This window comes from Elgaria multicarinata, chromosome 6, assembly GCF_023053635.1.
Source record: "Elgaria multicarinata webbii isolate HBS135686 ecotype San Diego chromosome 6, rElgMul1.1.pri, whole genome shotgun sequence".
Classification (NCBI taxonomy): Eukaryota; Metazoa; Chordata; class Lepidosauria; order Squamata; family Anguidae; genus Elgaria; species Elgaria multicarinata.
This window is the reverse complement of record NC_086176.1, coordinates 101049096-101062160: the sequence shown is the minus strand read 5'-3', so window position 1 is coordinate 101062160 and position 13065 is coordinate 101049096. Positions and strand designations below refer to the sequence as shown.

Below are 13065 nucleotides of genomic sequence, written 5' to 3'. Positions count from 1 at the left end.
ACACAAGGTATTTATCGTGTGCCTATCATTCCCTATTAAAGGCAAAACTGAAGTACTTTGGCCACATAATGAGAAGACAGGATACCCTGGAGAAGATGCTGATGCTAGGGAAAATGGAAGGCAAAAGGAAGAGGGGCCGACCAAGGGCAAGATGGATGGATGATATTCTGGAGGTGACGGACTCGACCTTGGGGGAGCTAGGGGTGGTGATGGCCAACAGAAAGTTCTGGCGTGGGCTGGTCCATGAAGTCACAAAGAGTCGGAAGCGACTGAACGAATAAACAACAACAACAACATTATTCCCTAGTCATGGTTGTTTCCAAGTTCTTTAGACTACACCGTAACCCTCCAGACTTGCTACTGCTTTGAATCGACACTTTCGGCAAGTTTTTTTTTAGAGCAGGGGACCTGTGGTAATGTTTGTGAATGCAAAAGAAAACAGTTTCCCCACTTGTGCCATTGTGGTATTCCACTATATGATAGTGCCACCTAGAGGTTATGGAATGGAAGAACAGGAAAGGAAACACTCCATGTAGTGCTTGGATCTCAATTCTGTGATGAAACTGAAATAGATATGGCAGATTAACAGGCTCATGTAGAAAAGCGCCCCCTCTCTAAAACAAAAAAACTAGGAAAGTGTTCTTAAGAAACAGAAGCAAAACTGCAGGGTTTCTACTACATTGTCTAAAGAACCTGTAAACAACCATGAGTCAGAAATAATGAGTGCACAATATATTCCTCATGTGAAAAGCTCTATATCTCACATTTCAGGATACAAATCCTTATAAAATGGCTTACATGCAACATCAATTGTCATTAAAAAAAAATCACTGCAAACAATATCTTTTCAAAATTACAGGTGGCCAGAATCCTACTCTCAGGGCAAATAATGGCCCTCTTGGGGTAGGAGAGTCCAGCTGAAGCAGGCTCTGAGGTGCATTCACCTGCCTCCCTCTTTCTATGCTTAATTTGGGAAGTCTAAAAGAAGAGATTAAGATAGCAATCCTATTCGTACATAATCCCCCTCTCCATTTTATCCTCATATCATCCTGTGAGGAAGGTTGGGCTGAGAGCCTGTGACTGGCCCAAAGTCACCCACTGAGCTTCCATGGCCGACTGGGGACTAGTATTCCCACTCCCAGTCCAACACTCTAGCCAGTACACCACACTGACTCAACACCACACTGTAGGTCGTTCTCCTGTCTTAACATGCATTGGATTGCATCCTTCGTGTCGTAGAAATGATATTTGATCTTAGACGTGGAAACATTCTTCTCTGCCTCCCACAGCCCATGGCACACATTTTAATTGTATTGCATTACAGTCATTGGAGAAGAGTCGTTGGCTGAGTTTTCATAGAGTCTTGGAAAATTCCTTGAAAAATCCAGAACCTGCCTACAGGAGCACAAATAGCACTCCTGTGACAGAACCCCTTACGTTTCTAAATCACTGTCTGGTGCACGTACCAGATAGAATTCTTACACCCGCCTTCCTAACCTGGCGCCTTCCAGATGGTGGTTGAGAATTATGAGAGTTGCTGTCCAAACACACCTGGAGGGCACCAGGTTGGGGAAGATTGCTTTAGACTAGATTCTGAGAAACAATTTGTCCATCTTAGGAGAACTGATACAGGCGCAGTCGTGTTCGATGATGAGTGACAGATGAAACTCCACAGAGTTTGGGAAGAACACATTACGTCAACATGCATGCTTTGAACTTGCATCATTTTTGGAAAGAGAAGCCATCAGGGATGTTGGGTTCCAGGGGGAGAATCTGGATAATTAGTGTGTTGAGGATGTACAGGTTTGAACCCCTTTTCACTGCACTATGGACCTGATAAAAATCTCCCTACAACCTGACATTTACCCTGGGAGGGAAGATACTATTGATACCGAAAGTAGCTTCCCTCCCAGGGCAAACAATACCTTCAACAGTGATTTTCAAGTCATTAACACAATGGGGATTTCACCACCACCCCAACTCTCCAGTTTCACTATCAGCCCTATAATTACATTCAATTACATACTCAATAAGGAGAGGAGCAAAAGTAGTTACTCTCGCTGTCACCGTTTTCAAGAACATGTACTTTAAAGGTAGCCTAGCAACAGTGGAGATGGAAAATGTCTCCCTGCCTGGCTGACAGGATCATGACATCTCTTTCTGCCCTCACCCCACCCCACCCCCAGCGATGGCTGAGAAAGTTTGCTGCTATTCTGTTGGGTTTTAACTCTCTTTTCAGCCTTTTTTCGATAGCTGTCAAGCCCCAAGATTCTGTTAGGTCCTTTAAGTAAACAGGTTGAAGTCTTTTAGACAGGAAGATGGGAGCTCCGTTCATCCAACTATTGCTACTGAGGTAGACTTCAGATTGCCTCTCTCCTGTGTTTGTTGATCATTATGGTCATTTTTTTTTTGGGGGGGGGGTAGGCTACAAAACGCTTCCCTTGACACAGCAGGGCCCCGTCTTGATGGCACTGTGTTGGCGCTGTGAGGCCTCGGGCTCCTGCATTTGCGCTTCTTCCCAGCATCTGCATGGGAAGGAGCGTGAGTGCGGAGTTGTTTCTGACGCCACTGCTGCCATACTGAGCATGGGGGGGAGGGAGGAACGACGCAGCCAGAGGGGGAGGAAGAGAGGAACGTGTGGCGTCTAAACCAGCTCTCCTCCCTCTGACCTCCCTCTGGCTGTCCCATTTCTCTCCTCCCCCACCCCCAGTTTTTAATCTATAAATAAATAAATAAATAAATAAATAAATAAAATGGGGGAGAGAGGAACAGAGCCTGTTCCTTCCTTCTATTTTTAATTCTTTTCTTATCTGTAAATGCTAAGCTTCACATTTACAGATTAAAAAATGGGGGGAGGATCAGGCCCCGTCCCTCTCCCTCTCCCATTTTTATTTATTTATTTATTTATAGATTATTATTATTATTTTTAAAAGGGAGGGGATGGAAGGTGGCAGCTGGAGGGTAGGAAGAGCGGGACGCGCGGTGCACGGACCCGGCTCTCCTGACTCAGAGCTTCCAGAAGTCCGCCCCCTTCTCTGTCCAGCCGATGGTGACCAATTAGGGGTCACTATCGTCTGTGACACGCCTCTGCAGCAAAAAAAAAAAGTCAGGGTAAGTGCCTGACTTTTTAAAAGTGGAATTTCGGGGGGTTGTCCCTGAATGGCTTTGGGATGGCAGCTGTGTCATATAGATGACCTGCTGCCACTCCGGATCCACCCCGGGGCAAACCCCTTATCAAGATGTACCCCAGGTCTTGAGAAAGTTGTAATCCTCATTTGGGTGGAAGACGGGGGGACCACAGAGGAACTCCCTCCTTCCCCAACCTCATCTTTAGGATTCTGGAAAGGGGGGTGGCGAGGTGAAGAACAGAAGGCAAGGAACAGCTCTAGGGAGACAAGTAGCTAGATCTTGGTGAAAGAAGAGCCCCAGGAAGGTGTGTAGTCTGATGTCTCAATTGTAGGGTTGCCCCCCCAAAAAAAAGAGGAATTGCAGTATTCTAGAAATCACAAAAAGGGGGGACAAAAAAGGTCACAGATTTGCATTACTGATTTATATAGAGGGATGCAAAATTAGAAATAATTACTATAATTTACTTATTATTATTATTATTATTATTATTATTATTATTATTATTATTATTATTATTATTACATTTGTATCCCACCCTATATCGCTGGGATCTCAGTGATATACAGTATATGGCAGGATATACTTTACTGCGTTATAATGGTATTGAAGTGGACTGACAACTGTTGGGGAACATTCCATATACTTGAGAGGGTTGTGGCGGAGCAACTGCAGGCACTCTTGGAGGATACTGATTATCCAGATCCATTCCAGTCTGGGTTCCGATCTGGTTACGGGACTGAATCAGCCTTGGTCGCCCTGATGGATGACCTTTATCGAGAGAGGGACAGGGGGAATGCAACCCTGTTAATCCTGCTTGATCTCTCGGCGGCTTTTGATACCATCGACCATGGTATCCTCCTGGATCGACTCTGTGGGATGGGCATAGGAGGCACTGTTTTACAGTGGTTCCGGTCCTACGTACGGGGTCGTTTTCAGAGAGTAGCATTGGGTGATCAGTCCTCGGCCTCTTGGCAATTGAGCTATGGAGTGCCGCAGGGCACCATCTTGTCCCCAATGTTATTTAACATCTATATGAAGCCGTTGGGAGCGGTCATTAGGGGATTTGGAGCTAAATGCCATCAATACGCTGATGACACACAGCTCTATCTCCCTGTGACAACTGAATCAGGTGAGGCTGTGAAGGTCCTGGACCAGTGCCTAGACTCAGTAATGGGCTGGATGAGTGCCAATAAACTGAGACTGAATCCTGGCAAGACAGAAGCCTTGTGGGTGAGTGGTTCCCGAGTCCGGGAGACAGGCTCATTGCCTGTTCTGGATGGCGTTGCACTGCCTCTGAAAGAACAGGTTCATAGTTTGGGGGTACTCTTAGACCCATTTCTGTCATTGGAGGCTCAAGTAGCCGCCATGGCTCGGAGTGCCTTTTACCATCTTCAGTTGGTTCGCCAACTACGGCCTCTCCTGGACAGGGATAGCTTGACCACGGTGGTACAGGCATTGGTAACCTCAAGATCGGATTACAGCAATGCGCTCTATGTGGGGCTGCCCTTGAAGTTGCTCCGGAAGCTGGAGCTAGTGCAGAATGCTGCAGCTCGGCTGTTGTCTGGAGCTGCCCCTTTCCAGCATGTAACTCCTCTGCTGAGGGAACTGCACTGGCTGCCTATTCGCTACCGGGCCAGGTTGAAGGTTCTTGTACTTGTGTACAAAGCCCTAAACAACTTGGGACCAGGATACCTGAGAGAGCGCCTTCTCCCTTACCAACCTGCCTGGTCACTGAGGTCATCCGAGGGCCTGCTCCTGGTGGTTCCACCTAGATCCATCCTCCGATTGGAATCCACCAGGGGAAGAGCCTTCAGCTTGGTGGCGCCCCTCCTGTGGAATTCTCTGCCTCTGGATGTCAGGCAGGCGCCAACCTTGTACTCCTTTCGGCGCCTCCTGAAAACATCTTTATTCCAAGAAGCCTTTCTTTAACATGCAGCCTTTGATTACTGTTATTGCTTCTTTTAAATTTTGTTTTAACTGTTTTTATTCTGTTTTTATTTTCATTTTACATTGTACACCGCTCCAAAAATTTTCAATGGGGCGCAGTATATAAATATTCTAAATAAATAAAATAAATAAATAAATAAACCATTTTCAAACCACTTTCATAGTATATCCTGTTTGGTGTAGACCTGGCCTACCTACGTCTCATCATTTTGGGGAAGACTGCTGAGTCGTCCTCTCCAAAAAAAACCCATCTATCCTCTATCCCTTCTTAGGGCTCTTTATTTTTAAATGGGACTTGGGCTGGTGGCAGGCAATGTTGCATTTGTGTCTTTCTTGTGGGTTTCATGGTCGATAGCTGGTTGGCCACTGTGTAAATAGAGTATTCGAGGCAGTAAGCCTGTGTGCACCAGTTGCTGGGGAACATGGGTGGGAGGGTGCTGTTGCACCCTGTCCTGCTTGTGAGTTCCTGTTCAACTGCTGGCTGGCCACTGGGTGAACAGAGCACTGGACTAGATGGACCTTCGTCAGATCCAGCATAGCTCTTCTTATGTTCTTATATTCTAAATGCTTCAATTTATTTTACTGGGTTGTGCCTAATGTAATATGGAAAAGCTATGGGAGAAAGTTTCTCTTTGGACAAGTCCTTTTGGATTGGATTGTTGAACAAAAACGTTTTTGAAAGTGTTTAAATGTGTACCATTCACTCCACAAGTCTGTTCCATTTTCACCCAGGTGTCCCGTCGTTTCCTTAAAGCCTTATGAAAGATGTTTGCCCTGTAGACTACATGAGGGTAAGCCCCTTCTTCAGACTTATAGCTCTTCACTGGTTCAATGAAGTAGTCTCCATCAGGAAGATGGAAATATCCAGTCTGAGAATAGAAAAAAAGAGAAAAGACATAGTATACATTGAAACAGTAGGCAACCTATCCGATTTATACTGTCGTTTTGGACGTCTTGTAGTTATATTTGATGCAGGGCCATTTTGACTACCTGGGAGGCAAGGATATAAATGTATATTGTGGAACAAGCTTATCAGTGGCAGACGTTGTGTTCCTGATGGGAGCCAGGGGCCAAATATTGTACCCACCAGGCTATCAGAGTGCCAGCGGGAGTATTTACCTCATTCGGGTTGCTTCATGAGGACAGCACAAGGAAATCTTGAATTTGCAATTACTCTTGGTGGAGATGACGGCTACTAGAACTGCTTTGTTTCTGTGGATCACACAAAAATGTTTTTGGACTCTCCTTGGGGTTGGGGCTAGGGGGATTGTCGAAATTAGTGCTTGCAATTACCACTACACTACTGCATCCAATGCTATGCAGACTAAAGAACAGGTATATTTAATCCATCGTCCCCCAACCTGGTGCCCTTCAGATGTTTTGGTCTTCAACTACCACATTCTTGACCATTGGCCAAGCTGGCTAGGCCTTTACTGTCTCCTTTGCTATTGGAAACATTTGTTGAAGCTGACCAGGTCTATCAACCCACAATTCATGTTTATAAATACTTATTATCAGTGAATAAATATGATACATGGGGTCTTCATCAGGAATGGTACAGGGAATTGGAATGTCCTATTTTATCTAATCAATGGAGCATAATTCCGGCATCGGTAACCGATATGTCAATTAACCTCCGGTTACATCTTGTTCAGCAAAAAAATTTGTTTTGGGTCTATTGGATGCCGTAATGTCTCTTTAACAATGGTTTGTCTAAGTTGGCTAATTGTTGGAGGGGGTCATGCAGTTAATGTTTCTTTTGTTCATATATTTTGGAAATGCCCAATAGTTGCCTCCTTTTGGGAGGAGGTCGTCAGACGGATAAACTTTGTATTGGAAAACTCTTTAGTATTTTCTGATGTACACATCATCTTAAATCATGTACCTGCTTTTTGGAAAGTAACACATGGTCAATGTAAATGGATTTTTTGTGCCCTCTTGACTGCTAAAAGTCTGATACTACAACACTGGAAAGATAAAAGCTCACTGCCTATAATAGATGGAAGAACTAACAACACCAGCAACATTTGAAAGAGTGGTACAGGCGCCATTTACGAATTGACTTGGATATTTGGTCTGCCTTCACGGAAGTTTGTGTAATTTACTTTTCTTTCCTTTTCTTCTTTTTTTTCATTTAGAATGTTGTGATATTTGGAACTGAGGCTTTTGAAGTATGTAGTTGCACTTTTTAAACTGTTTTTTCAATTGTTTTATTTTGTTAAAACATATAATGAAAAAAATATATTAAAAAATGACACTGCTTTGAAAATGCCAGCTGGTATTCTTGCACCAATTGTCTGGCGTACGGCTGAAGTTTCTGTTCAGAAGGGAAGGGGGGAACCTGAAGTAAAAGAGCTTCATTCTCACAGCATGCACACATTTTCATAATGGCAAAAGCTGCCAAATAAAGCAGGTATTTAGCAAATCACACCTCTTTATGATCCATTAAAACAGTGTGAAAATTGTGTAGCTACCACCAGAAGAAAGAGTTCCACTGAAGTTACCAGCTCTGAAATAGCCTCTCTTTTTCTGCCAACACTCATTTCCCCTGCTTAATTTCCCTGCTGTGGAAATCCAAATTGCAAGCTCTTTAGGGTAAAAAGCTATCATTTCCCCCTGACGCTTCTCCGTACGCTTCTGTGCGCATTGATGACATCATGTCATAATAATAATAAAACAGCTACCCATTGTTTGGAAGACTTCAAGTGAGAGAACCCATTCCTTTTTCTGGCTAGTTTAATGCCATTACAAGTTTTATTTATTTATTTATTACATTTATATACCGCCCCACAGCCGAAGCTCTCTGGGCGGTTCACAAAAGTTAATAACAGTATACATTAAAAAAAAGTATACAAAATTTTAAAACCATCAGAAACATAAAAACAACAGTATAAAAACAACAGTATCCATTTAAAAACAACTGTTCTGGGGTCCGTTAGAAAACAAACTTAGCATTGTTAAATGCTGTTAAATGCCTGGGAGAAGAGAAAAGTCTTGACCTGCCGCATGAAAGATAACAGTGTTGGTGCCAGGCGAACCTCATCAGGGAGATCATTCCATAGTCGGAGGGCCATCACCGAAAAGGCCCTCTCCCTTGTTACAAATTCAAGCAGGTTAACAAGGTAGCTCAGACTGAAGGTAAGCAAGGAAAAAAAACATGGGCTCAGTGTTAGCAGCTATTTATTAATTTCCTTTTCATATGCCTTTCCTCCCTCCTCCTGGACTCACCAAGGTTGTTCGTACAATTTGTGCAGACATGTTTCCAATGCATTGAGTTGGTTGTTGATGCTGCATGCAATTCTCATAATGTATTCATTAGCTACTGTACTATCCCCTGGCATAGCCTGAAATGTGATCGTTTGCACTGAGCAGATGCAAACTTTAATTATCTACCTACTCAAGCATTACCTTGCTACTTCCAGACAGACTGTATTGTGAGCATTCCCGTTTCTATGTAATAATCTTCACACTGTATTTATTATTATTCACACACTGCCCTCGTATTAAAAAAAAACGAGGAACCTGAGAACATCATAAACTTAAACAAAGAAGACTTTACATATTTTATTAATGTGACAACCTGGCAGAATCCAAACTACCCAACAGGGAAGGGAACCCCCCCCACCTCTGCTTAATTTTTAAAAGGAGGAGTGCTTGGTAGTTATATCATCCAACATGGAGTTAGATCCCTTAATCTCAGTGCCACAGGCATACAGCATATTCTGGATGAGATTGCAGTCCCACTGTAGGATTTAAACTTGTTGTGGCCCTAAGCTATAACATGACTGAGGCCCTTCCTTCTTCAACAAATAATAATAAATTTAAATGCAAAAGATGGGCTGTACAATTAAATGGAATTTGATAGTCATGTAACTTCAAGAGTAACTGAGTTGGGGGAGATCTTCAATCTCTTTGTGATCAGAGGCACTGAGTAAGATATCCCTGGAGATAATTTAGACTGACCCCAACCACATAACACTATTCCCCCTTCTGAAGAGGTCTTCATTCATTTTAGCACTCAAGAAAGCTATCAAGACAGATCTCTTCCGGCAGACCTATCCAGTAGAATTTTAGGATACTTTTAGGATGCTTTTAGAATGTTTTTAACAGCCAGACATCCTGAAGAGTGAGGTTGAATGGGCCTTAAGAAGCATTGCTAATAACAAGGCAGCAGGAGACGACGGTATCCCAGCTGAACTGTTTAAAATATTGCAAGGTGATGCATGCCATATGCCAGCAAATTTGGAAAACACAAGAATGACCATCAGACTGGAAAAAATCAACTTATATCCCCATACCAAAAAAGGGAAACACTAAAGAATGTTCAAACTATCAGACAGTGGCACTTATTTCACATGCCAGCAAGGTAATGCTCAAGATCCTGCAAGGTAGACTCCAGCAATTCATGGAGCGAGAATTGCCAGATGTACAAGCTGGGTTTAGAAAAGGCAGAGGAACTAGAGACCAAATTGCCAATATCCGCTGGATAATGGAGAAAGCCAGGGAGTTCCAGAAAAACATCTATTTCTGTTTTATTGACTATTCTAAAGCCTTTGACTGTGTGGATCATAACAAACTGTGGCAAGTTCTTGGTGGTATGGGGATACCAAGTCATCTTGTCTGCCTCCTGAGGAATCTGTATAACGAACAAGTAGCAACAGTAAGAACAGACCACGGAACAACGGACTGGTTTAAGATTGGGAAAGGAGTACGGCAGGGTTGTATACTCTCACCTTACCTATTCAACTTGTATGCAGAACACATCATGCGACGTGCTGGGCTTGACGAATCTAAGGCTGGAGTTAAAATCGCAGGAAGAAACATTAACAATCTCAGATATGCAGATGGCACCACTTTGATGGCTGAAAGCGAGGAGGAGCTGAGGAGCCTTATGACAAAGGTGAAAGAAGAAAGTGCAAAAGCTGGGTTGCAGTTAAACCTCAAAAAAACCAAGATTATGCCAACCAGCTTGATTGATAACTGGCAAATAGAGGGAGAAAACGTGGAGGCAGTGACAGACTTCGTATTTCTGGGTGCAAAGATTACTGCAGACACTGACTGCAGCCAGGAAATCAGAAGACGTTTACTTCTTGGGAGGAGAGCAATGACAAATCTTGATAAAATAGTTAAGAGCAGAGACACCACACTGACAACAAAGGTCCGCATAGTTAAAGCAATGGTATTCCCCGTAGTAACCTATGGCTGCGAGAGCTGGACCATAAGGAAAGCTGAGCGAAGGAAGATAGATGCTTTTGAACTGTGGTGTTGGAGGAAAATTCTGAGAGTGCCTTGGACTGCAAGAAGATCAAACCAGTCCATACTCCAGGAAATAAAGCCAGACTGCTCACTTGAGGGAATGGTATTAAAGGCAAAACTGAAGTACTTTGGCCACATAATGAGAAGACAGGATACCCTGGAGAAGAGGCTGATGCTAGGGAAAGTGGAAGGCAAAAGGAAGAGGGGCTGACCAAGGGCAAGATGGATGGAGGATATTCTGTAGGTGGCAGACTTGACCTTGGGGGAGCTGGGGGTGGCGACAGCCAACAGAAAGCTCTGGCATGGGCTGGTCCATGAAGTCACGAAGAGTCGGAAGCGACTGAACGAATAAACAACAACAAATGCTATGTTTTTAAACAGTATTTTATGATTGCTGTTGTTCCCTGCCTCGATCCAATTGGAGAAGTGGGTGAGAAATAAATTATTATGATGTTTTGTATGATGTTTATGGTTACCCGGTGGCAATGTTGTAAACAGTTCTTTCTTTCTTTCTTTCTTTCTTTCTTTCTTTCTTTCAACATCCCTAAGTAATGTAAGCCCCTAAGCTGTAGCTTGTTTAGCTTGTATACAAATCCGGCCCTGCCTCCAAATATGTTGGACTACATCCTGTCATTCACAACCACCGTGCCAGTGGCTTGGGGAAGGCTGGGCACTACGATCAACACTTGGGGGGCCCCTCTGAGTGCCACCTCCCAGAGAGGTTCAGAAGGTGGCAACAAGGGAGAGGGCCTTCTCAGTGGTGTCCCCCGCAGTATGTAATCAGCTCTCCACTGAGTCCTGCCTGGTGCCAGCACTGTCATCTTTTTGGCACCAGGTTAAGTAGGGTGACCAGATGACCTGGAAAACCCTGGAGACCTCCAGTAAGACAAAGGGTCTCCGGGGCAACCGGGCCTGGCCCCAAATTCTGGGGAAACAGGCGCCCGGCATTTCCCTAACCCCCTCCCTGCCTCAGTGGTGTAGTATTTATGGTTTCATATATCTGAAGAACTTCCTACAGCCAGCATACGAAGAATAACCTTTATTTCAAGTGAGTCACGATACATACAAAAACTGCCTCTCCCATGTCAGGTGAATGCATTTATACTAGGGGTGTGCACGGACCCCCCAATCCGCCTTATCCTCTTCGCGCCGCTCCGCCTGTCTCCCGCTCCGCTCCGCAGAGCGAGATCCGGCTTCACCGCTGTCACTATATGGACAGCGGCGGCGGCGCAAGATAACCACCCACCCACCCTGCCCCCTTACCTTCCTCCATCGCGTGTTTCAATTGAGGCCCCGGTTGAAGCCAGAAGAGGCCTCGGCCTTCACTTCCGGCTTCAACCGGGGCCTCAATTGAAGCCCGCGACGGAGGAAGGTAAGCGTCCCTCCTCCCTGCTCCCTTACCTGGCCCCGCCGCCGCATGGATGGCGACACCAGGTAGGCCAGTCCCCTGCCCCTGCCCCCGCCCCCTTACCTTCCTCCATCGCAGGCTTCAATTGAGGCCCTGGTTGAAACCGGAAGAGGCCTTGGCCTTCACTTCCGGCTTCAACCGGGGCCTCAATTGAAGCCCGCAACAGAGGAAGGTAAGCGTCCCTCCTCCCTGCTCCCTTACCTGGCGTTGCCGCCACCGCCGCTGCATGGATGGCGGTGCCGGCAGTGCCAGATTAGTCCCCCTCCCCCCCACTTACCTGCAGGCGAAGCTCCGGATTGAGGCGATCCCCTGACTCTCTTCGCCTCTGCCTTTTCCGGAAGCGAATTAGGCCGCCTCGCTCCTGCTTCTCTGAACCGAAGAGAAGCGGAGCACATCCCTAATTTATACAAATCACCAGAACACTCACTCAAGTCAATTAACCCTATCAGCACACAATCATTACAAGTGGGGCCTTCTATTTGGCCTGCGCAATCACGCAGGCCAAGTAGAAGGACCCATAGGCGCAGGGGGAGGCGGCTGGGAGGATGCGTTCTCAGACTTCTGGGAATGCGTCCCCGACCCTCCCTGCCTTGGTGGAGCCTTCCACTTGGCCTGCGCAATCGCGCAGGCGAAGTAGAAGGACCCATCGGTGTGGGGGGAGGCAGCTGGGACTTCCGGGAATGCATCCCCGCCCCTCCCTGCCTCGATTGGAGCCCAGGTGGTAGCCAGAGCCTGGCGGCTCAGGCAGTGGCAGCCTGAGCCTGGTGGCCCAGGCGGACAAAACAGCAGCCTGGTTCAGATCATCAGGGAATAAGGTACGTGGCCATGGTAGGCTTGCTTCCTCCCTCCTGGCCAGGTCTACAGCTGATGCCTCTGTGTATTATTATTATTATTATTATTATTATTATTATTATTATTATTATTATTCCTTGGGTGAGTAGGTATTGTATTTGTAATGTTATTTTATTATTTGCTTTGGGTGGGTGTGTTGCTGTAGATTATTATTATTTTGCCTTTGGTGATTGTGGGATTGATTTATATTCTGCTCCCACCCCCGGTTAAGTGTGTGTGGAGAGGTTTTTTTCTGTAGATTGTCTTGGGGAGGGTTTGGAGTTTTTTCCATGCTGGGTGAGTGTGCAGGGGTGTGTGGATTTTAATTTTTATTGCCTTTGATGAGCATATGTGACGTGTGTATTGTTATTTTACCTTGAGTGTGTATGTGTGTGTGCACGAATGATTTTTTATTTTTGCCTTAGTCTTTGAGATTATGGTTATTTTACAGTGTGGCTTTCTTTTTGTTGTACTAGATTTTTCTATACCTGTCA

At 45.1% G+C, this 13065-nt stretch overlaps 1 protein-coding gene across 1 annotated transcript in view; it reads right to left on the bottom strand.

Moving 5' to 3' along the window:
• Positions 1-13065, bottom strand: part of ADAMTS12 (ADAM metallopeptidase with thrombospondin type 1 motif 12) — a 165076-nt gene that overhangs the window by 103054 nt on the left and 48957 nt on the right. Inside the window, exon 3 of the mRNA XM_063128170.1 lies at positions 5774-5945. Within this exon, the coding sequence (XP_062984240.1) occupies positions 5774-5945 (172 nt within the window). The remainder of the gene's footprint in view (positions 1-5773; positions 5946-13065) is intronic.